This window comes from Oryza brachyantha, chromosome 9 (genome assembly GCF_000231095.2).
Source record: "Oryza brachyantha chromosome 9, ObraRS2, whole genome shotgun sequence".
Taxonomy (NCBI): domain Eukaryota; kingdom Viridiplantae; phylum Streptophyta; class Magnoliopsida; order Poales; family Poaceae; genus Oryza; species Oryza brachyantha.
In genome coordinates, this window is record NC_023171.2 from 10227808 (window position 1) to 10252819 (window position 25012).

General features: G+C 45.3%; 2 protein-coding genes, 1 long non-coding RNA gene and 1 pseudogene across 3 annotated transcripts; 3 read left to right on the top strand and 1 right to left on the bottom strand.

The window, feature by feature from the left end:
- The first annotated feature begins 607 nt into the window (after nt 1-607).
- Nucleotides 608-3799, top strand: LOC102721767 (subtilisin-like protease SBT1.8). Its single transcript, XM_040527640.1, has 2 exons — nt 608-2267; nt 2753-3799. The coding sequence occupies exons 1-2, from the start codon at nt 623-625 to the stop codon at nt 3427-3429; spliced, it is 2322 nt and encodes a 773-aa protein (XP_040383574.1). The 5' UTR covers nt 608-622; the 3' UTR covers nt 3430-3799.
- A 3110-nt stretch (nt 3800-6909) lies between these two features.
- Nucleotides 6910-8541, bottom strand: LOC102701852 (annotated as a pseudogene).
- Nucleotides 8542-10807: 2266 nt separating this feature from the next.
- On the top strand, nt 10808-14222 carry LOC107303369. Its single transcript, XR_005812507.1, has 4 exons — nt 10808-10896; nt 11044-11107; nt 13098-13434; nt 13518-14222. It is a non-coding gene; the product is annotated as an uncharacterized LOC107303369 (long non-coding RNA).
- Nucleotides 14223-20853: 6631 nt separating this feature from the next.
- LOC102703089 (trimethyltridecatetraene synthase-like) lies at nt 20854-23473 on the top strand. Its single transcript, XM_006664985.3, has 2 exons — nt 20854-21977; nt 22614-23473. The coding sequence occupies exons 1-2, from the start codon at nt 21057-21059 to the stop codon at nt 23244-23246; spliced, it is 1554 nt and encodes a 517-aa protein (XP_006665048.1). The 5' UTR covers nt 20854-21056; the 3' UTR covers nt 23247-23473.
- The last annotated feature ends 1539 nt before the right edge of the window (nt 23474-25012 follow it).

Genomic DNA, 25012 nt, shown 5'->3' on the forward strand with positions numbered 1-25012 from the left:
GGAGGCATGGGCGACGCAATATTAGAGACGCAGAAATGAGATCGGTAGATCGCCACCCGGGGGGAAAAGGCACGCACGCACGCCCGCACGCCGGCACGCGATTTGCTGGATCGCTTGCCCCGCTCGCCGTGGCGATCGAGCCTCGCGCACTGACGGCCGCGGCCATGGTGGAAATCCACGGACGGACCACGGTCCACGGCTCTCCTCCCCACGAACCCACCCGACCACCGATCGCGCGCCGGCGGGCGCGTACGCCGTGGCGTGGCGCCACAACGAGGCAGGGCCAGCCGCCCACGAGAGCTACGGGGCGCCGCGACGTGCACGGCCATGGACCGTGCCGCTTGTAAAGCAACACGGAGCGCGTCGAGGCTGGAGGAGGAGGAGGACGTGCATGATGAACGCGATCACATACGTCAAAAGTCGATGTTGACTCCAACGATTGCATGTCTGTCCGCTCGGGACGCTACACGTACGAGCGTTACGTTTTCGGTGGCGTTCGATCGAGACGGCACATCACCAGCACGTACCAGCAGGCAGCAGCAGAGGCATGTGCCACCGCCTATATTTGAATCGAACGCGCCGAGACTCTCGTGGACACCACTCGCTAGCTACACTGTCCAGCATGCAGCAGCCACCGTTCCTCGTCGGTGCACCCGTCCTCCTCCTCCTCGTCGTCGTGTCGTCGTGTCCGCTGCTCGCCTCCGGCGCCGGCGACGGCGCGGCGACCTACATTGTGTACCTCGACCCCGCCCTGAAGCCGTCGCCGTACGCCACTCACCTGCACTGGCACAAGGCCCACCTCGGCTCCCTCTCCGTGGACCCCTCGCGCCATCTTCTCTACTCCTACACCTCGGCGGCGCCGTCCGCCTTCGCCGCGCGCCTCCTGCCGTCGCACGCCGCGGCGCTCCGCGGCCACCCCGCCGTCGCGTCCGTCCATGAAGACGTGCTCCTCCCGCTCCACACCACCCGCTCGCCACTGTTTCTCCACCTCCCGCCGTACGATGCCCCTGATGCCGACGGTGCGAGCACCGACGTCATCATTGGCGTGCTCGACACCGGCGTCTGGCCCGAGAGCCCCAGCTTCGGCGACGCTGGAATGGGCCCGGTGCCGTCGCGGTGGCGCGGGAGCTGCGAGACCAATGCCACCGACTTCCCTTCCTCGATGTGCAACCGCAAGCTCATCGGCGCGCGCGCCTTCTTCCGGGGTTATGGGGCGGGTGGCAGCGGGAACGCTTCCCGCATCGGCGTCGAGTTCTCCTCGCCGAGGGACCACGACGGTCATGGAACGCACACGGCGTCGACGGCGGCCGGCGCCGTCGTGGCCGACGCGGGGCTCCTGGGATACGCGCAAGGCACGGCCCGGGGCATGGCTCCCGGTGCGCGCGTCGCGGCGTACAAGGTGTGCTGGAGGCAGGGGTGCTTCAGCTCCGACATACTCGCCGGCATGGAGAAGGCCATCGACGACGGCGTCGACGTTCTCTCGCTGTCTCTCGGTGGCGGCTTGTTCCCGCTCTCGCGTGACCCCATTGCGGTCGGTGCGCTCGCGGCCACCCGCCGTGGAATCGTCGTGGCGTGCTCCGCGGGGAACAGTGGGCCGGGGCCGTCGACGCTGGTGAACACCGCCCCGTGGGTGATCACCGTCGGCGCGGGCACGCTCGACAGGAACTTCCCCGCGTACGCCGAGCTCGGAAACGGCGAGACCCACGCTGGCATGTCGCTCTACTCCGGCGACGGGCTCGGCGACGACAAGTTCCCACTCGTGTACAACAAAGGCATCCGCGCCGGCAGCAACGCGAGCAAGCTCTGCATGGAGGGCACGCTGGACGCGGCGGCGGTGAAGGGCAAGGTGGTCCTGTGCGACCGTGGCGGCAACTCGAGGGTGGAGAAGGGGCTGGTGGTGAAGCAGGCGGGCGGTGTCGGGATGGTGCTCGCGAACACCGCGCAGAGCGGCGAGGAGGTCGTCGCCGACAGCCACCTTCTCCCCGCGGTGGCCGTCGGAGCCAAGAGCGGCGACGCCATAAGGAGGTACGTGGAGTCAGACGCCGACGCGGAGGTGGGTTTAAGCTTCGCCGGCACCGCGCTCGACGTGCGGCCGGCGCCGGTGGTGGCCGCGTTCAGCTCCCGTGGGCCGAACAGGCAGGTGCCGCAGCTGCTCAAGCCGGACGTGATTGGGCCGGGCGTGAACATCCTCGCCGGCTGGACGGGGTCCGTCGGGCCGACCGGGCTGACCGTCGACGAGCGGCGGCCGCCGTTTAACATCTTGTCAGGTCAGTGGCACGCTTTGTCTCCTACACGCAAGTACTCGCTCTGTAGACTGTACTAGTATTGACTGACAGTTTTGCTTGATTAGTGCATTGCACGTAAAGCTCGAGCCGGCGTGCTCGAAAATGGATTGGTACCAGCTAATAGTAGCTGTTTGATGCTGTTTTGATCTTCTTTGTGTAGCATCTTGCCCTTTTGGTCATGATGTTGCTGTTAGCTTTCAAGCGCAGTTCGCATGCAGCAAAATGCCATGATATTCTCGACAGTCGACTGTCCTAAGTTGCACGATTTCCTGACATGTGTCTGGTTATGTTTCCCTTTGCACTAAAGCTTATTACCGCTTAAATCGTAACTTACACAGCTAAAAGTTGAATTATTTTGAGCCAAAAAGCTGCATTTGATCTTGTGTTCACTACTGCAAAGATCATTTCCACAGAAGGTATTCATCAACTCGAGTGATTAATGGTCGCAATTAATGGTGATCTTGCAGGAACATCCATGTCATGCCCGCACATCAGCGGCCTCGCGGCCTTCGTCAAGGCGGCGAACCCGGACTGGAGCCCCAGCGCCATCAAGTCGGCGCTCATGACCACCGCCTACACCGTCGACAACACCGGCTCGCCTATCCTCGACGCCGCCGGCGGCAACAGCACGGCAACGCCGTGGTCCATCGGCGCCGGCCACGTCGACCCCGTCAAGGCCCTCTCTCCGGGCCTCGTCTACGACGCCTCCGTCGACGACTACGTCGCCTTCCTGTGCTCCGTCGGCACGTCGCCGCAGCAGGTCCAGGCCATCACGGCGGCGCCCAACGTGACGTGCCAGCGGAAGCTGTCCAGCCCCGGGGACCTCAACTACCCGTCGTTCTCCGTCGTGTTCGGCCGGAGGTCGTCGCGCAGCAGCGTCAAGTACCGGCGCGAGCTGACCAACGTCGGCGGCGACGGCGGGTCGGTGTACACCGTGCGGGTCACCGGGCCCAGCGACATTGCCGTCGCCGTGAAGCCGGCGAGGCTCGCGTTCAAGGCGGCCGGGGACAAGCTGAGGTACACCGTGACGTTCAAGTCGGCGACGCCCCGTGGCCCGATGGACTCCGCGTTCGGGTGGCTCACCTGGAGCGACGGCGGCGAGCACGACGTGCGAAGCCCGATATCGTACACGTGGGGGATGTGACACGTACCGGCCACGGCGGTAAGCCACGCCGTCGGCCGGCCGGCTGGCCGGCGGCGGTGAAGAGCTCGGTTCCCGAGGCTGGCTGGAAAAATTCTGGCTTCGTTTATTTGGCCATGCAAGATGGTGGTTGTCCAGGCAAGCCAGGTGCTCATCAGTCATCAGTAATTAATGGTTCGATCATGTGTTATCCCGTAATATCTCTCTTTCTCTTTATGCTTTTCCCAAAGAAGGCACTAATTAAGGCAGTTCTAGCTCGTTCCGTGGGGCTGCCAGCTTGCCTGACGGTGTCGCTAATTGAATTGCGCTGTGCTGGTACTCACGACGAAGCAAATTAAGAAAATAAAACCCCACTTTTGTCAATCCAAGAAGGGGCAGCAAGATTGTTTCACTTAAATTAAGCATAAGCAAAAATTTATAAATAAACTTTTTTATCTGTGTTCTTATTGATATAAAAATAAATATTAGAAAATAAACAATAAGAAAACCCAAAATCAACTCCGAATAAAAGTTTTAAAATTTGACGGCGAGACGACGATGACTTCATCAGGTCAGATATTTCTTTTTATTTTCGCTAAAACGATTCAGTTGATTGGTTTTTCCATTCCTTCAACTCTCTCAAATAGGCTTGGTCATTATGTTTTGATACTCACACAAAGGTGATGATAAACCCTGAAGTATTAGAAATACAGGTAGTACTAGATGCTGTTTTTTGTTAGACTAATAAAAAGTTTATGTAAATAAGAACAATAGCATTGCATCGATCAAACTTCAAATTTAAGAACTTTGTGAGTTATCCTGTTTGTGTTGGTTTCCCTCAACGAAGCTTTCACGACAAAGATGGAATTTGTAAATGATGATGGAGTTTTTGATGTTAGTTTTTTTTTCCTGGTTGAAATGGTATTGTCATGTATCGCATTTTCTCATGTAAAAATTTGTTATCTCTATATACTTAAATATTTCAGGTATTAAGATTTTCCACTAAAAAGTATAAATAATTTAGTACTTCCTCTTTCTATATTATAAGACTTTTTGAATTTGACTAGATTTATCCATGTATCAATGTGTATATTTTATATATGTGTCTAGATTCATCAGCACACATATGAAATATGAATTTAGAAGATGCTAGAAATTCTTATAATATTAAAGGTATGAAAGAACTCAACATGTTTTTGAAGAATCGTAAATATTCCTTCGATGAAATGACTGTTGTCATACCAAAGGAAGCACGGTGTTTTTCTTCAAAAAGGTAATTATCTTTTCTGCATGTGTCTTTGTTACGCACTAATTCTAGGCCTAATTATACTGGCCCATACAGGGTTCAGTACGGCAACGCCGCGCTAACTTTAGGATTGGGACAAGGGTGGGCTTTTCTCACCGGATCGACCATCTTTAAGCCCAGATAGGAAGTATAGGTGTAATTGGCCCACGAGGCCATGATCAGTGTACAGGTGGACTTGTTGGACCTGTCATTATTTGGTCTGGAGCGCCAAAATTTTGCATACCAATGTCATATGCTCCCCCACATTCCATACTTATAAAACTTTCAACCATTATTTAGAGTTATAAAAAATATACATAGATAAATCTAGATAAATATAAAAAGTCTTAAAATATGAAACTATACATTTCATACTTAGGGCCGGTGCTAAGTTTTCAGGGGCCCGGTGCGAAAATAAACATCGAGGCCCTTAAGGCATTATCATATTATGTAACAATTATCAATATATATATATATATGAATTATTATAGTAAATATTTAAATGAAATTCAAAAATAATATTTATGTAAAAACATTATACAAATTATCTTAAAATTTTCTTTTGACGTTTGTGGATGCGAAGTCACTGATAGCGGTACAAATATCAATTTCATCTTGTAGCCAATCCATTTAAACTTTCTCGAGCATATGGCCTGGTGTTTGCAAGAAAAATGACATATAAATTACACTACAAAATTATAAATCTAAATTTACAAATTAAAATCTTACAGACTGATCGACCTCTTGACGTAATCAGGAGACACGATTCTTCAAATCTGATCTTTGAAGGCTGAAACTCTTAATCTGCAAGTATGCAACTGCAAGAGTGACAAGTCTGCATTCTGCAAGAGACCAAGAAGGCAAGAACAAGGCAACAGCACGCGGCTCCGGCGCCGGCGACGGCGACTCTCAGCTGCTCGGCAACCTAGGCCACTAGGGCAGTAGTCCTGCTGCCACCTGCCGGCCGGCGGCCACCGTCGTCCGGTCGTCCCGGTCCCGCCTCCCGCTGAGCTCTCTCGCGCCGTCGGCTGACGCCTTCGCTCGCCGGCCTGCAACAAGCCTCCATGGGACCATAGTCCACCGGTCCACCACGGCCACGAGAACGAGCCGATGAGGAGTCAGGAGAGAGGAGTCAGGACTGACGGAGTCGCATGCGCTAATTACTCGGAACCGAATCTCACGCAACGCAGACATGACGACATGGGCCGACGCCGCCTGCTCGTTTTCATCAGTTCGTCTCCCAAGTACGTGGGCTACTGGGCTGGTCGACAGAGGGGTAGCCTGCGTGGGGTAGGGGGCTCCTGGGATTTGGGGGCCCCGAACGGTTGCACTGCTGGCCCCCTACAGGGCCGGCCCTGTTCATACTTGGTCGGAAGCATCATTTTGGCAGACACCTTAGGCATGTTTAGATGACAAGAAATTTTGGAGGAATGTCACATATTGATCGGATGTTGGAAGGGGTTGTCGGACACGAATGAAAAAACGAATTTCACGGCTGGCCTGTAAACCGTGAGATGAATTTTTTGAGCCTAATTAATCCGTCATTAGCGCATGTTGGTTACTGTAGCACTTATGGCTAATCACGTACTAATTAGGCTCAAAAGATTCGTCTTATGATTTCTCACATAACTGTGCAATTAGTTTTTTGTTTTGTCTATATTTAATACTCTATTTAGGTGTCCAAAGATTCGATATGATGTTTTTAGGTGAATTTTCGGGAACTAAACAGCCCCTTACTGCCTTGTTTAGTTCCTAAAATTTTTCCAAAAACATGGCATATAATTTTTGAACATTTAAATAGAGAATTAAATATAGATGAAAAAAACTAATTGCACAGTTACGTAAGAAATCTTGAGACGAATCTTTTGAGCCTAAATAGTCAATGATTAGCTATAAGTACTACAGTAACCAACATGTGCTAATGACGCCTTAATTAGGCTCAAAAATTTGTCTCACGGTTTTCAGCCGAGTTGTAAAATTCGTTTTTTCATTCGTATCAAAAACTCATTCCGACATCTGATCAAACGTCTAATGTGATCTATCTTCCAAAAATTTTTTAGGAACTAAACGGGCCTAGGTCACACGATTAGACTACTCAGCTCTACATAGAATGAAAAACTGAAAGCACTCAGCTCTAGGAACGAGGCAGCACACGTAGACAAAGTGACAAACAAGAACAATGGCAGGCTACAGTTTACACACAGTATCGAACAGATAAATCAGGGCCCGGTATAGAGGTGAGCCGGCCGCTTGGGCTCAACCACGGCCTTGAGCGGAATCTTCCGCGGTGTGGACAAGCCGAAGACCTCGTCCATGCTCAGCTCGCCGGCCGACACGCCGTCGGGGAGCCTCCAGGAGAAGCCGTGCAGCAGGTTGGCGAGGCTCAGCTGGATGACCTTCAGCCCGAGGCTGTGTCCGGGGCACATGCGGCGGCCGGAGCCGAACGGCAGCAGCTCGAAGTCCTGCCCCTTCACGTCGATCTTGCTGCCGACGAACCTCTCCTGCGCGAACTCCTCCGGCGAGTCCCACAGCGCCGGGTCGCGGCCGATGGTCCACACGTTGACGAGCACCCGCGTGCCGGCGGGGATGTCGTAGCCGCCGACGGAGGCATCCTACCGGGCCACGTGTGGCGCCAGCAGCGGCGCCACCGGGTGCATGCGCATCGTCTCCTTCATGATGGTCTCCACGTAGGGGAGGCTGGGCATGTCCGCCTCGCTGACCAAGCGGCCGCGGCCGACGACGCGGTCAAGCTCCTCAGTCGCCTTGGCGAGGATCTCCGGCTTCCTCAGGAGATCCGTGATGGCCCACTTCCACGGTGATGGCGGAGGTGTCTGTGCCGCCGGCGATCAGGTCCTGCACCACAGTAGTGAAGCTTGCATCGTGCAATGGGAAGGACGGCACCTGAGTAAAGAAGTCGTGAGGATCACCTGAGTGAGTGCCTTGACGTTGTCCCGTCGGAGTTGGACCTCGAGGTTAGGGTCATCGACGAGCTGCAACAGCACGTCGACCATGTCCTTCGCCGCGAACCTATCACCCTGCAACCGCCGCCGCTCGTCGTGCTCGTCCAGGACGTGTTCGAGGAACCGATCCAGTTTCTTGCCTACGTCCTTCATCCTCCTGATGTATCCCTGCAGGTCGAGCCAGTCCAGCCATGGGATGAAGTCGCCGACGTTGAGCACGCCGCTAAGCAGGAACAGCTCGTCCATCATCAGCTTGAACTCCTCCGGCGTCGCCGCCGGGCTCGTCCCCTCGCCGGTGGCAGCAGCTCCCTCCCCAACGTACTTCTTCCCCAGCACCATGCGCGAGATCACGCCGAGCGTCGCGATGGACAGGTGGTCCCTGAGCAGCACCACGGCGCGGCCGCCGCCGGACGACGACGCGGCGTGCAGGTCCCGCAGCAGCGCGCGCACCTCCTCGTCGCGGATGTGCTCGTACGATGCGAGGCGCCTCTCGCTGAAGAGCTCGGTGACGCACATCTTGCGCGCCTGGCGCCAGTAGGCGCCGTAGGGGGACCAGAGGATGTCGGTGTAGTTGTACGTGGTGTGCTTCCCCGCCGCCGTCCTCGGCCGGTCGGTGAACACAACGTCGTGGGTCTTGAGGAAGAACCTGGCCATCTCCGCCTACGAGCCGACGACGACGGGGAAGCACCAGAACCGGAGCTGCATGAGCGGGCCGTAGCGCTTGGAGAGCTCGTGGATGGAGCGGTGTGGCAGCGCGCCAATGAGGTTGAGGTTGCCGATGATCGGCCACGGGGTAGGCCCCGGCGGGAGCCTATATGCGCGGTGGCCACGGCGGAGAACGGCGGCGGCAAGCACAATGCCCGGGAGTGAGGCCCATGGTGGTAGCTCCATTGGTTGCTGAGTGGCACGCTGGTTCTGGACGTCTCTGGATCTTACAAGTCACTTATTAAAACGGTCGCGAGCTACACGTAAGAGAGCCGACTAACCGTGAATATAAAATGTTGAGCTGGTATTGATAAGGGGTGATTGGTTGTCTTTTTCACTGGAAAACTTAAATGATACGTTTATAAACAAAAAATTTATGGGTATAACTTTCATATCTGTGATTTTTATTTAAAAGCAAAGATTAAAAAATAAACCATGATAAAAAATTTTAAATCAACTTTAAATTTATGTTTGAAAATTGTAATTTTCGCTTGCATAAGCAGAAGTCGACGGTGGTAGTGAACTAACTTTGTTAAAAGATCTCTTATATAGGTGCATTTTCTATAAGACAAAATACCTGCTGTCGTTTTATCAGTTGCTTAGTGTCGTTGCATGATAGCTAGGATGTTTGCTCCGTGATCACCTTGCACTCCTACAGTCCTACTTGCTCGTGCTGTTTGGTCGCAATCAGTCGGCATCTGGAGCGCTGTTGCACGTGTTAGGTATTTTAGTCTGTGTATAGCAAGTGTACTGTTCCTACTTTCTAAAACGGTTTACCGACAATTTAGGAACTGCTACCCCATTTCATATTGAAAGATTTTATAGTTTTGTCTAAATTCATCAATTGATAAATATATATAATTTCAGTAATTTTACAGTCCTTGAGAAGGTACCATGAGATACTAAAATTTCAGTGTAAAATTTTGATACCTCTTGGTACTTAGGTACTGTGAGTACCAAATTTTACATTAAAAATTTGGTACCTCATGGTACCTTCTCAAGGACCGTAAAATTACTCATATAATTTATATATATGTCTAAAGTTATTAGCATCTATATGAATCTAGACAAAGCTAAACAATTTTATATTGTGAAACAACACTTAGGCAGGAGCCGGCGACATGCAGGCATTATATAATTGTCAAATCTTGGCATCTGGAGCAATTTACCGAGGGATTCTATAATCTATTATTGGGGGAGCATGGAGGGAAGAGAATGTCTCCGGAGTGGCGAGACCCTCTTTGGTGTCCAAACTCAAGCAAAAAAAAAAAGGTTTAGGTTCAAGGTAGAGATGGAAACGGACCAACGAAGGGATCGAGAAGAGGCAATTGGGGGTAGAGGGATAGCCTTGTAATGTAGTGATGGGTGTGTGTTGAGACTGTATGGAAGACCATAGTGTTAGGATACAGTGACATGGATCACTGAAGATGAAGAATACGACGACTCAAGGGAATGACGTCGCTGTCTTAAGGAGGAGACAAGGAAGAAGGAAGAGACTAGTGCTTATAGTATTGGCAAGCCATCGTCAGCGACGGATACAAGATTCGAAGTTTGGGATGGCTAATTATCTTCTTTTTTTCTTCAGCCCCCTCTTATTCTTCCTCTCTCTCTTCTTACTCTCTCCTATTTTTCATTGGGATTCAGCGTGTAGAGGGCCTAGAGCCCGTAGCCCTCCGCTGGATCTGCCTCCGGATGTCGCTATCTTAAGCTGGAGATAGGGAAAGAGAAAGAAACCAGTGGCTTGGATAACTGACGAGCAGGATTGGCTTAGGGTGGAGAGGAGGGTGGCAGTGGCAAGCTCCATGATGGATAAGGTGCAGCAGCCAGCTCATGGAATCCGACTGACGCTGCTGGCAGCGAAAAGAAGGGGATTGGATCAAATACTGTTCATACATGAATCTCAATGCATTCAAACCTGTCCAAAAATCTAGAAATTTAAGGTATTTTCAGGTAGCTGAATACCAGTGAGTCCCCACTCACTGAGATATTTTAGTCATCTCACTATTGAATGTCGATCTGTGCATGACCACTGCTTTGCCCACCAATTCAGAATGTTTCGATCGATGAGCAGTGTGTCAGCTTGGTTCCATGCTCCATCAATTCTCGTAGTGTGTTCATCAGTTCCGGCAGGCTCTCTTAAAAATGAAGGTAATAAATAGTGTTTGTAGCAACTCCTAGGGTGTGTTTGGTTGGAGAGATTTTAAGGGTTGGGATGGAGCCAACCCGGTTTTATCCTTGTTTGGTTTGGGAGCCTGATGGAGTGGGTTGGACCTAGGAGAAAATATACCACAAAAATTCGGGGTGGGATGATCCGTGAAAATCTGTCGGACCGCGCCAACCCATCCGCAGCCACGGGCGCGCGCACGTGAAGGGAGCCGAGGAAAAATCACCGGCCAGGAAAAATCAACGTTGCACCTCTTCTGTTCGGTGTGCACATCGCCCCTCACCTCTTCTGCCTTGTCGCACAGCACAGGGAGAGAGGCTCCGACGGCGACAGGAAATCCGGCGCCGGCGTGAGCTGCACCTCCCCTCCGCTGCCAGGTTCTCCCCTCCCCTCGTTGCCTCCCTCTCTGTCTCCTCCTGCCACCATCTCACTGTCTCCTCCCCTCTTTGCCTCCCTCTTTGTCTCCTCCCATGCCTCCATCTCTTCTTTGTCTCTCTTCCTTAATCTTTCTCCTAATGATGCAGGTGAGGAAGGAAGGGAAGAAGGTCAGCGACTGTAACTTTTATTCTTGATTCCTGCATTGTCAAGGTAAACCCTAGCCATGAATATTTCAGATCTATGCTATTTTTAATTTCTCATGAGGTGAATGGACCTAGATGACATGAAAACTAGTTGAGAATCTATTTGTTCTTTATTTATTAGGCAATGTGTTCACAGATCTAGCAAATTAATTTGTGATGATGCCAACTAATTTTAGATGAGATGTTTGTGCTTGAGATGATGGTAGCAATTGTTTATTTTATTTTGTTGTTGTATTGTAGATGGATAAGAGGATGAAGCTTTTAATTTATACAGCAGCTGCAAATATGTTGTTGTCTATGATGGCCATAATAATTGAGTCTAGAAAAAGAAAGAGAGTGGTAAGGAGAGAAGGTATTAAATATGGCCCGATGGATGAAAGGGATAGGATAAGAATTGAGTGCCTAGACACAAGAATTTGGGGAAATAATATATTATGTGTTGACATGCTGAGACTTAGAAGAGATTCTTTCTTTAGGTTTTGTAAGCTTTTTAGAGATCGTGCCTTGCTTGAAGATACCATCCACATGTCTATTGAGGAACAAGTAGCTATGTTTCTACATAGAGTAGGACACAACGTTAGAAATAGGGTAGTTGGTGCTAATTTTGCAAGATCTGGAGAAACAGTTAGTCGGTATTTCAATAAAGTACTTCATGCTGTTGGTGAGCTACGAGGTGAATTAATCAAGGCCCCATCATTGGACACCCCACCTAAAATAGCAGGCAACCACAGATGGGATCCTTATTTTAAGGTGTGAGATTCATCCTATGTCTATGTTTAATTTGTTATTTGTTTAAGCCTATATGATTCCTACTCTTATGCGATATTGAACATAAAATAGGATGGTATTGGAGCTATTGATGGCACACATGTTAGAGCATCTGTATTGAAGAATATGGAGTTGTCTTTTCGTGGTAGAAAAAAACATGCAACACAAAATGTAATGGCAGCCGTAGATTTTGATCTTCGGTTCACATATGTCTTGGCTGGTTGGGAGGGGACAGCACACGATGCTGTAGTTTTAAATGATGCACTAGAACGAGAAAATGGCCTTCGTGTTCCACAAGGTAATATATTGATTTAGTGCATCAATTTTCTATTAGTCAACTATTGATATTTAGAAATATGACAAACTCTACATCATATGATAGGAAAATTCTACCTAGTTAATGCTGGATATGGAGCTAAACCAGGATTTTTGCCGCCTTTTTGTGGTGTCCGGTACCATTTAAATGAGTGGGGCAATAATCCAGTGCAAAATGAGAATGAGTTGTTTAACCTTAGGCATTCTTCCCTCCGTGTTACAATTGAGCGTGCATTTGGGTCATTGAAGAGAAGATTCAAAATTCATGATGATGCCACTCCATTTTTCCCTTACCAAACTCAAGTAGATATTGTTGTAGCTTGCTGCATTATTCATAATTGGGTCATAAATGATGGAATAGATGAGTTTGTACTCGGTCCAAATGAAGTGATAAATGAAAATGACGACACATCAAGTGGTGTGCCAAGGGATCATGTAGAGATGGTTCACTTCAGGCAGGGGCTTGCTGATCAGATGTGGGCGGACCGCCAAAACCATGTTGCACATTAATAAAATAACTTTAGTATGTGTTCAATTTTACTTCTATGGACCACCTGTATCTTTAATATTTGTATCTCATCTATAAGACATTGTAGCATTAGTATTTGTGTCTCATTTGTATGGACAAAAGTTGTATTTCATTTGTATGGTGGACATATGGTGTGGTGAACTCATATTTGTGGACATATGATGTTGTGAACTCATATTTGTGCTGATTTTAATTTTTAATATACATATGGTGTGCTAAAATTGATTTGTATGGACATGGTGTGTTGATTTCATTATAAGGAGATATGGTGTGCTGATTTCATTATGTTGGAGCTGTGCTGATTTTAATTTTTAATGTACACATGGTGTGCTGCAATTTATTTGTATGGACATGGTGTGCTGATTTTTTTTATTTTGCTATGCAGGTAGGACATGGAACCAAACAAAGGAAAGGTAGGGACCAATCATGAGTCATGGACATCAGCTATGTCCAGTTTCATGCTATCTCATTTAGCCAACATAGTGGCTAGTGGCACAAGGACCTCATTTGGTTTTAAACAAGTTCATCTCAGAGGATGTGCTAGAGCTCTCAATGAGAAGTTCATGACTGATCTAACGAGTGATCAGATGTCAAATCATTTGAAGACATGGAGAAAAAAGTTCCAAAAAATAAATAAACTAAGGGAAGTAAGTGGTGCCATTTGGGATGAAGATAATTTTATCATATCCCTAGATGACAACCACTACAATGATCATGTGCAGGTATGCTTTGCCAACTTGCTGAAATTATTTGCACCAATTTGTATTCCATCCATTCATAATGTAGTTCTTATATGTCACGGTAGGTTCACAAAGGTGACGCAGAATTTTTTAACAAACCTCTTGTCAACTATGGTGAGATGCTTACCATCTTTGGGAGCACCATAGCTACTGGAAAATATACAAGGGACTCTAGCTCAGTTCTAGGTACAGATGATGTTGCTACTGAAATTCATGATATGGATGATGGTACTGGAACAATGGATCATGATGAGAGATCTTCTGCAAGAAAGCCAAGACATGTGTCCATGATGACGAGGGGCTGATTGGAGCATTTGAAAGAGTTGGTGACAAGCTTGTCGCCGCTATAGCTAAGGCTGGTACCCCTGACAATGACATTCCTGCTGATTTGTTTCAAAACTTGAATAGTATTCCAGGTTTTGAGCGAATCCACATCTCTCACTACTATGCTTACTTGGTGGCTAACCCTCACATTGCTAGAGCTTTCAACAATCTTCCATTCGAGAACAAGTTGGACATGGTTGCTATGTATGTTACTGAGAAGTTTCCTGGCTCCATGTAAGGTTGTGTATGGGTTAAGAATTATTTTGCTATGGACTAAGGTGCCATTATGTGTAAGGCATAAATTGACAATTACGTGTAACCCATGGATTACTACCTATATGTAGAACATGAATTTGTTATCCTCATAGGTAAGACTTGTATTATCCTTATATTATTTAGAATGTGGATTGATTGGCTTGTCAATGTTTAAAAAATGCTATTTATGTGTGAAGTATTGATGTATTATCTATTTGCAAGAATTTTCATCATCTTGTAATGTTATGATTAATGCATGTGTATAATTGTTCTCAGTTTCTAAACTGAATTTGTAACTTCACATATTTGATGTGAAGAGGTAATCTCACCTTTGCATATGAGGAGGTTACTCTACCTACTTATCCTCCATCCAAACACATGATAGGTTCATTCCATCTCTTTCCATCTCTCTAACCAAACAGAAAACAGACTGGCTCCAACCCTCCAACCAAACAGAAAAATAGAATCATTCCAACCCAAAAAACAGGGATGGCTCCAACCCATTCTAACCCATCCCCAAACCAAACACACCCTAGTGATAGCTGGTTGGGTATTAGAGCAAGTTCAATAGGATAGCCAACTGTTGGCTCTAATTTATCTATAGCCAATTCATATAATAACATAGACTACACAACTAATATTTGGTTCCATATGTCATACACATATATGTCTTAGAGTCCGTGCTGCAGCTGGCTACACATTAGTAGTTCGCTGCCTTTCTCTCTCCTCCCTTATTTTCTTAAAATATGCTTATAGCTGACTTATATCCTACTATTGTACCTGCTCTTAAATCTTGGCCATCACTATTGGCTTTACTAGACTGTCATTGCACCTAAACGATATTCTGTATATCTATATGACAATTTGACGCCATGTGCCTTCTTTATTTCTTATTATTTATTCATGTTATTGTGAAGTGCACGAGTAATTAAGTAGGTAGCCAAAACTTCTAAACTTCAAGTGAAATTTGATGTTAATATTGATGTATAATCTAAATTTATGGATATATTTAATTCCACTATTGCAACCTAGCGTCCACAATAGCATTCGCAATATGCTACCAGCCTGCTACGATTTATTTATTTATTTATTACCTTGCCTGAAATGGTAGTTCTAATTAAACTGAAGAGTGATGGATATGCTTCGATGGCCAGATGAATTGAACAATGCGTGTGACGTTACCATCATATTAATTTAATGTGATACGACACTACAGGTAAAAAATTATCGAGGTACGGAGGTTAGGTGCCATATTCCCATGCTTAAGAGCATCACCAAGCCAGCCAAAACTCAAATTCTAAAATTATCATATTAGGAACTATCCCAAAACAATTCTTTCTCTGAGTCTTTTTCAAATCCAACAGTCTTATTTTTACCGGTCGGAGCGATTGCGTAACTCTAAATCTGGCTTATTTTTATGTATGTATTAGGAGCAAGATAAAATTGGAAGCAGATATTGGACACCGTAGGAGATTGATTTTCGGATTATTTTTTCAAAAATAAGATTTAGGGGTAGATATTGGGCACCGTTGGAAATGCTATTACATACTTTCTCCGTCCCAAATAAACCAATCTTTCACTTTTTACCTATAATGTTTGACTCTTCATCTTATTTGAAATTTTTTTACGATTAATATTTTTATTTTTATTAGATGATAGATTGTGAATAGTACTTTACGTGTAATAATTTTTTTAAAAAATTCTTAAATTATTTTTAAATAAAACAGATAGTCAAACGTTGGACACACAGTCTGTCTTAGTTCTGGAACAGAGGGAGTTCCTACACACGAACAATGTTTTAAAAACCACAAAGTGTACCGTTACCTACCAGCAATATGAGTGATAATCAATCACAGTATAATCACGGTTCTCATGATTAAACATTATATAATCACCTTACATTTAATAAAAAATTAAATTATTTTTAAACTTTATTTTTATTAGGGTGGCTATCATGATATCGATGTGATAACACCATAGTGGTAGGGGTAATAACAGGGATAACTGCGGCGAGTTCCGTGGTTTTAGGAACCCTCCACATCACTACACGAGATGAGCATTTTGTTGGTTTCATTTCATCACACATCTGGGGAATAAGTTCATTCGGGGTCTCAAGTTGACAGTGAGTTCGATTTTCGTCTCTAAACCATACCAGATACGATATGTCCTTTAACTGTTAAAACCGATGCAAAATAAGTTCCAAGGAGGTTTGGAAGGTGGTTTCGGATGATCTGACACCTACATGACTGGTTTGACTCGATCCTGATCCTTTGTGGTAGTGACATGGTACTAAAAGCAAAATATAAAAATTTTAAAAAATGTGCGTCCTCACGACGATGCCCTCCACCAGATCAACTTTCCAAGTCTTTGGTGAATTCGCATGGACAGAGAAGAGAGGGAATGATGTGGAGGAAGTGGGGCCACGGTCATGTGAGTGTCACTATTTTTAATTTTATTATTTGGCTGTCATGTGGGCTCACATATTTTATTTTATTTTATTTTTTAATTGTTAAAATTTTCTTCATGTTTCATGTCCGGATGAGTATCGAGCCAAACCAGCCACGTAGACGCCATGTTACCCAAAACCACCGCCCAAACCGTCTTAGGACTTATTTTGCACCGGTCTTATTAGTTTAGGGTCCGTTGTATCTGATTTTTGGTTGGAGGATGAAAATCAGATTTGTCGATAAAATAAGAGACCTGTGATAAACTTATTCCTGGATACTGCAGCTCCCATTCGGCCCTTCTGCATCACCAAATCAGAGATTAAATGTGAGGCCCATAGGATAGATCGTCACATGCTAGTCGGTCCGGCCCAACTGAGAAGGCGAAGCCCACTCACGAGGCCACGCGGACGGAGTAAGCATCACAAGCAAATGGAATTGGGAACGAAACTCTGGTCTCTGGGCTTTTCATCGATTCGGCCCTGCGACACGGCAGCAGCAGCCACGCTCGCCATGGGCGCAACCAAAAAAAAAAACATTCGAGATAAATTTTCACAAAAATACCTTGATTAAACCATCATAGAACCTACATATTTATGGGTGTGTACAATAAGACTACATATTTAACATTATCTTTTCAGTAAAACTACATATATTAAGTGGTGTATGAGTTTTCTACTAGACGAGAGCACCTAGCAGAAACATGTATGGAGGTGTAGACAAGGTGAAACTCTGAATTATACATTTGTGTGATACATCACTAAATTTATAGTTGTTTGATATATAATTTTGTGATCAACGACCTTAATTCTATTTTCTATAATTTAATCGGAAGCAGACGCCATCGACAATAAGTGGACCAACTACGAGTCCATGAGTGAGCCTACGCGAGGCCATTGGCGCGCACCTATCACGTACATGTTCCTATGGGTCGAATATCTATGGGCGGGTATCGGGTCGGGCATGTTCCTGCTCCACCCGTACCCGATCCAAGTCATTGTCTTCCCTACCCTTGAAAAAAAAGAAAGAGAAGTGTCTCTATATTCAGACACGTAAACTAGAGCAATTGGAAATAGAGTTATAGCGGAGAGTTGAGACACCAATGGTGGTATTTGTATTTTTCTCTTAATTAATCCTCGTGGAGTCACCCGAACTCTAAAGTTTCTTCTTGGAAAAAAAAAAAGGGACGCGTCTCTATCCGAGAAGAGACTATTGGTCTACTGCTGGTCAGTCAACCGTTTCAAACAGCCAGTCCACGTCCATTGTTCAATCTCTCTCGAAAGTATGGTTCATGAAACCACATTGGTACATATACTGCTCGGTAACCACGTAAAAACCACGATAAAATTATAATTTAAATATTTGAATTTAGAATTTTTAAATTCTCATGGTTTAACGTGGCAGCCGCGGTGCGTTGAAACCGAAAAGAAAATATTAGAAAAATAAAAATAGTACAAGTTCTAAAAAAATCATGAAAAATTGTAGATAGCTCTAGAAAAAGCAGTGTGACATTGCTTGTATTTTTTGGCATAACCTTTACTATTTTTTAAAAAGTAGAAATATTATCCGAATCCATGTTTTTTTATGGAGCCTCAAAATAGGAAGTAAAATTTATTATTTTCACAAACTTTGTTCACCATATAGCAATATAACTCAAGTGCTACTCGTAGGAATTTATTTGTATTTTTAACTAAATTTAGATAAAATTTATCAATCCAAACCACACAGTTACGGCTATCCCTCCCCAACTGTACGTAGCGGGATTATTTGTCGGCATATATGGTAACCACATGGTTGTTGGTAACCCTGAGAACTAAGTGCTACCGTACTGCTACTATATTTTCTTGGGGGTGTATTTGGTTAGCTGGATATGTATGGATAGGAGATGACCGTCAAGGTTTTTTATGTCTTAGATTTGTGAGCGAAATTGAATATGGTTACTCAGAAAAGAAATATTCCACGAAGATGACAGAGAAAACCCCCCGCAATTTCAATGATAGACACCATTACGCAAGTCAATCAGGTCCACACGGCCCGACAGATTAGTTCACACATCTTAGCACTAATTAATCAAGGGCCAGTTTCATTGAGAATGCGCAATTTGCTGAACTCAGTATCATTAGTCTGAACATTTTGCCGAAGACTTCTTTTTTTTATTCTGAAGACCTGCTTAACAACAACATTCAGCAGAAACTTCTTCCTGTAACAGCAACTGCGGTCGACGCAAGTTGCTGACGGTCGAGCATGTCTGCGTTGCCTGTTCTTCGTTTACTTCGACTCGAGCAGGTCAGGTCAAGCCTCGAGTCTTAGTTCAGATAACCTTCCGTGTCATTTGCTGCTAATTGCGATGCGTTTTCAGGGGACGATGCAATGGCCCCATGGGCGACGCATCTCGTTGCTCTGCATTGAGGCGAAATTGGTTGCCTTGCTTCTTTTATCTTTACCTTTTGTGAGGAAATTATCCAATTTGATGTGATGGATGACACACTACCTGCTTACACTAACCAGTGATCCCCATTATTTGTGAATTGATGTTCATACGACAGCGAAATCATCTGAGCTCAGCGGTTGCGCATCATAGGTGACGTCCCCAAATTGAAAGTGCTTCAGCTATTGATTTCCTTTTTGAGATGAGCTTCAACAGTAGACTTAGAATGTGGTAATGAATATACAGGTAAGGCTGCGTTCAGGTCAGAAAATTTTTTTTTTGACAGAGGTCAAATCGACGGCGTACAGTCACATATTTGAATTATTAAACGTAGTCTAATTATAAATAAATTTTAGATTCCGTCTAAAAACCGCAACACAAATCTTTTGAGCCTAATTAATCCATCCTTAGCATATGGTGGTTACTGTAGCACTTATGACTAATTATGCACTAATTAGGCTCAAAAGATTCGTCTTACGATTTCCCATATAATTGTATAATTAGTTTTAATGTTTATATATATTTAATACTTTATTTAGATATCAAAAGATTTAATGGGATGTTTTTAGGAAAAAAATTTAGGAACAGGCCCAAAGCAGAGAGTGGCAGGCAGCTGCACTGAAGTCTGATTCATTCTGTCCATGCATCCAGAGAAAAGGAAGTGTGATTCAGATCTGTCAAAGTTTCATGGCTCTATTTCTGCTCCCATACCGGGTTGTCTTCTTTACGCAAGATTTCTCTCCGATTTTACACGCACCGCTAATAAATTGCTAAATGGTATACTTTTTTAAAAAACTTTTTATATAGAAGTACATTATTTTGTATTTTTAAAATAGATTTTTAACTTTATTATAGCTAATTTTATCATTTATACCATTAAATAGTTATAAAAAATCAGACAATATTTTGTATTTTATCAAAAATCTCCACAAGAACCCAGTCGGTGATACCGGTTGATTGATGAATCATCACCCCTCTCTGTGTGGCCATAAGCGTCTGATCGGCACACTGCTCACCCACTCTGTCTGCACACTGATTAGAGAGAGATACACTACGTGCAGGCAGAACCCGAAATGGATCTGTCAGTGTCGATAGTACACACGTATTAGGCATGGAAATGGAAATCGTTGATGAATCTGATCAATCAGATTACAAGAGTAAAAACAGAAACTTGGCTATCGTGAAAACGGAGGGTATGTACTCCGATCGGCGGTCCGTCAAAGTCAGAATATCTATGTGCAGCTTAAGCAAAAAAGTCAAATAAAATATTTATAAAAAAATAGAACATGTAATAAAACTTTTATATATGTATTTTTAACAATCTAAAAATAAACGCTGAAAAATAAACAAAAATAAAAAACTCTAAAGTTAACTCAAAATTTAAGGTTAAAAAATTAAATTTAGCTTTAGAAGTATTAACTTCACATGCTGCTTGGTGCTACAATTTTAACATTTTGGTCCTTTTGAAAAACTTATTTTACAAATAGACATTCAAAAAAATTATTATACAAATGGATCTTTTTGACCGTGCCAACGTCATTGGCGTCGTTGGTGCATAAGACGGCGTCAATGACATTAACACCATCCTCCAAGTGATAATGTTATGTTCATGTGGCGGGAGGACGGCGCCAATATCATTGGCGCCGTCCTATACAACGACAGCGCTAATAACGCTGGCGCGGTAAAAAAGATTTATTTGCGCAATAAGTATTTTTAGAGATTTATTTTAAAATAAATTTTTTAAAAGGACCAAAATGTAAAAATTCCAGCTGCTCGGTGGATTGGTCTTGGCAGCCTATGTTTCTGTTCAGGGCCTTCTCGTCTCGGTCTCTCTCCACGTTTTTCTCGGCAACTGCAGAACGCAAGTGGACGTCCTGGGCATTTCGCGGTCAAGTTTTCGTTCCAGACTTTTGAGTGAATCGTCTTCGATTTCCCCGTCCTTTCCCACCAAGTGACACCTCAACTTCCGCACACACGCGCGCTCTGCTACTGCCTACTGCCATGGTGGTGCCATGCATATGCCACCTCTGAGCTCGTCGTCTTCTATAAGTAGCTGGGCCAAGCTCTGGTTGCCCAGCACCGCCTCAGCAAGCTCATCCTACAACTGAATTTCAGCCACACATACTACCAGTCAGTTGGTCACCCTCTTACTGATGGAGTTGGTGCTGCCGCCATGGGCGTCCTTCGTCGGCGTCGTGCTCGCCACCGTGCTGCTCCTGAAAGCGGTGTTCGGCCGTGGCCGCCGCGTGTACAACCTCCCGCCGGGGCCTAAGCCATGGCCAGTCATCGGCAACCTCAACCTGGTGGGCACGCTCCCGCACCGTTCCATCCACGAGCTCTCCAAGCGCTACGGCCCGATCATGTCGCTCCGGTTCGGGTCCTTCCCCGTCGTCGTCGGCTCGTCGGTCGAGATGGCCAAGTTCTTCCTCAAGACGCACGACGTGGTGTTCACCGACCGGCCCAAGACCGCCGCCGGCAAGTACACCACCTACAACTACAGCGACATCACGTGGTCGTCCTACGGCGCGTACTGGCGCCAGGCGCGCAAGATGTGCCTCACCGAGCTCTTCAGCGCCAAGCGGCTCGAGTCGTACGAGTACATCCGCGCGGAGGAGGTGAGCGCGCTGCTGCGTGACCTGCACGGCGCGGCCGGCGGCGTCGTGATGCTCAAGGACTACCTGTCGACGGTGAGCCTGAACGTGATCACCCGCATGGTGCTGGGCAAGAAGTACCTCGACAAGGAGACGACCGCGCAGAACGGGTCGGTGACGACGCCGGAGGAGTTCAAGTGGATGCTCGACGAGCTGTTCCTTCTCAACGGCGTGCTCAACATCGGTGACTCCATCCCGTGGCTGGACTGGCTGGACCTGCAGGGTTACATCAAGAGGATGAAGAAGCTCAGCAAGATGTTCGACCGTTTCCTGGAACACGTCGTGGACGAGCACAACGAGCGCCGCCGCCTCGAGGGGCAGAGCTTCGTGGCCAAGGACATGGTGGACGTGCTGCTGCAGTTCGCCGACGATCCCAACCTCGAGGTCAAGCTCAAGCGGGAAGGCGTCAAGGCATTCACTCAGGTGAGTCTTACCGGCTACCGCTTCTTTTCCGCCAAAAGAAAATGTTTTCACGTCATCTTTAAATCAAATCAAGACGCTGCAATAGACTGGAAATCCCATAATGATGCTCTAATTGGACCATTCTTAGAAAATATTAGGAATGGAGTGAACTTTTATTTCTTAGGAGGATGGGAGACTACGTGGTAGGGTTGTCGTTAATCATGGCGAAACCGCATTAATTAGCACTTGTTCCAATAAGAAAACGGACATACATAATAACATAAAGATGAATTGCCGAAATGGACGTCACTGTAGTCTATAGTTAGCCAACCACTATGTACAGTCAAAATATCTTATTGTCTGCCCAAAGAGCTTGAAAATTCAGAGGCTGGTTGATGAGCATGGGAAGTCAATCATTGCAAGCAGTACTGATACTCCTGTGATCTAAACAGTGCAGAATAAGTTTATAAGAACAAACAAATGTTTCGTTTGGTAGATGAATTCCAGAAAAAAAAAATCCAATTTCAGAATGCTGACCAACACCCTTAGTTACGGTTTAAATCTTAACGCTGCATCATTGGAGTGGCACTTGGTCCATTTATGATCAGCATTGCAAGACCATCTCATTAACACCAATTCACAATATTGATCGTGCAGGACCTCATCGCGGGTGGCACGGAGAGCTCTGCGGTCACTGTGGAGTGGGCCCTCTCGGAGCTACTGAAGAAGCCGGAGGTGTTCACCAGGGCCACCGAGGAGCTGGACCGTGTCATCGGCCGTGACCGTTGGGTCACTGAGAAGGACATCCCCAACCTCCCCTATATTGATGCCATTGTGAAGGAGACCATGCGGATGCATCCGGTTGCACCAATGCTGGTGCCCCGTCTGTCGCGTGAGGACACGTCTATTGATGGCTACGACATCCCCGCTGGTACACGGGTGCTCGTTAGTGTGTGGTCCATTGGCCGCGACCCAAAGCTATGGGACGCACCGGAGGAGTTTATGCCAGAGAGATTCATTGGCAATAAGCTTGATGTGAAGGGACAAGACTATGAGTTGTTGCCTTTTGGGTCTGGTAGGCGAATGTGCCCTGGCTATAGTCTTGGGCTAAAGGTGATTCAGGTAAGCCTTGCCAACTTGCTCCATGGCTTTAAGTGGAGGCTGCCCGATGGCATGACAAGGAAGAACCTAAGTATGGAGGAGATATTTGGTTTGTCGACACCGCGCAAGTTTCCCCTCGAGGCTATTGTTGAGCCCAAGCTCTCGGCACACCTCTATGCAACTGCTTGATGACTTCAATGTGTGTGCATTATGTCTATGAGTAATGTAGGTGCTTCTTCTATTTTGGTCGAGTATCCTAGGTACTTCTAGTTTGGTCCATTAAGCTCGTTGTATTGCTGGCATTGTTACTTATGCATCATGTGTTGCATTTGTAGAGTTGAATGTAATAACAGCGGAAGTGTGGTTTAATAATATGTTTGATAATAAGGTATTATGCATTGTTGGAGTGTGTTGCACAGAATAGATCGTTCGAATGCTGGTAGTTGATTTGTATTTTTTAAAAAAAGAAAAACTATCATTCATACAATTTCATTTAAATTGTCCACCTTAATTCCAATACTGAATAAAAAAATAACTCTCAAAACTATTTAATGTGCCTCTAATCTAAACCGAGGTGGTTTTTGCCTATGTGGTGGTCATATGACCATTTGGTCAGTAAATAAGATAATAAATGATAGTTAGGTCCACTTGTGATTCAATTGGTCAGTCGAGCACTTAAGCTCGCCTTGTTCCTACTTCGTCCCCCAATTCTTTACACAAGACCAATTGCATTGTTTGCCATCACAGACATGTATGCAATTTGCACCTCAATAAGAAATCTAGTTATTCAGGGATAGTAAAAAATTCTTTTACATATGAAAATGAACTTACATAAATCTATAACATCTCTATTCGTTTGTGGAGTTGTTGCTTAATGCCACTATTTTGTAACCAAGTCTCTTAAGTTCAAAGCTTGAACCATATAAAATCTTAGATTCAGTTTATCACTATTCACGAGACTCAAGATTTTATACATATAACAGCCCTCGTCCACCACTGCCCCATCATCGTTGGTGCCATCTCTGTACCCTCTCACCACCCCACCCCACCCCCCCCCCCCCCACCCCCATTTTTTTTTGGGTTGATTAGACTGCAACACAAGCACTGCCAGTGCACTAAATATGAGATACCTAAAAACATTTATTTACCAATCATGAATACTGTATAACCAATCATATAAGAAAAATACTTTTATCACTTAATTTTTTTAGCCACGTCACCCTTCTGACATGGACAAAGGAGCTGCCGTCAATACTAGCGTGACAAAACAATGCTGCTACGCCAACTACTCCATGTGGCAATGTTATCTTGCCATATCAGTATTGGTGGCGTGACCAAAAGTTTGTACAGTGAAAATATTTTTCTCCAAAGTTTAATAATAAAATTATTTACTAAAAATACTTTTAAAAAAATCCGAGTGCCAACTTCATCGTGCTATGAGTGAATGTAATGTTGCGACTTCTTATATATTTTGCTCCCTCTGTTTTTTATTTAACATGTTTTTTATTTAATATCATTGATTTTTACGTTTATATTTTACCATTCATTTTATTTAATAAATTATATAATTATTAATTATTTTGTTGTGAATTGAATTATTATTACAGAAACTTTAAGCAAGATTTATAATTTTGCATATTTGAAAAAATGAATAAGACGAACGGACAAACGTAGATATAAAAGTCGTCAACGTAGAATAAAAGTCTGAAGGGAGTACCTGCCTCTTAAGTCTATCTATACTCCTATAAAAAGGAGTAGTCTGCCACCACCACCTACCCTTATACAATTTAGCCTTTAAATTTCTTGATATTAAAAACCAATTAAATATAGATTGATACATATAAATTCAAATTAAGGTGACTATTTTATATAAAAAAATTTAATAACATATCATAAAATCTGTAGTAAAACATGGGTATTTAACTAGTAGCGACTATTTCAATGGGTCAAAAAAT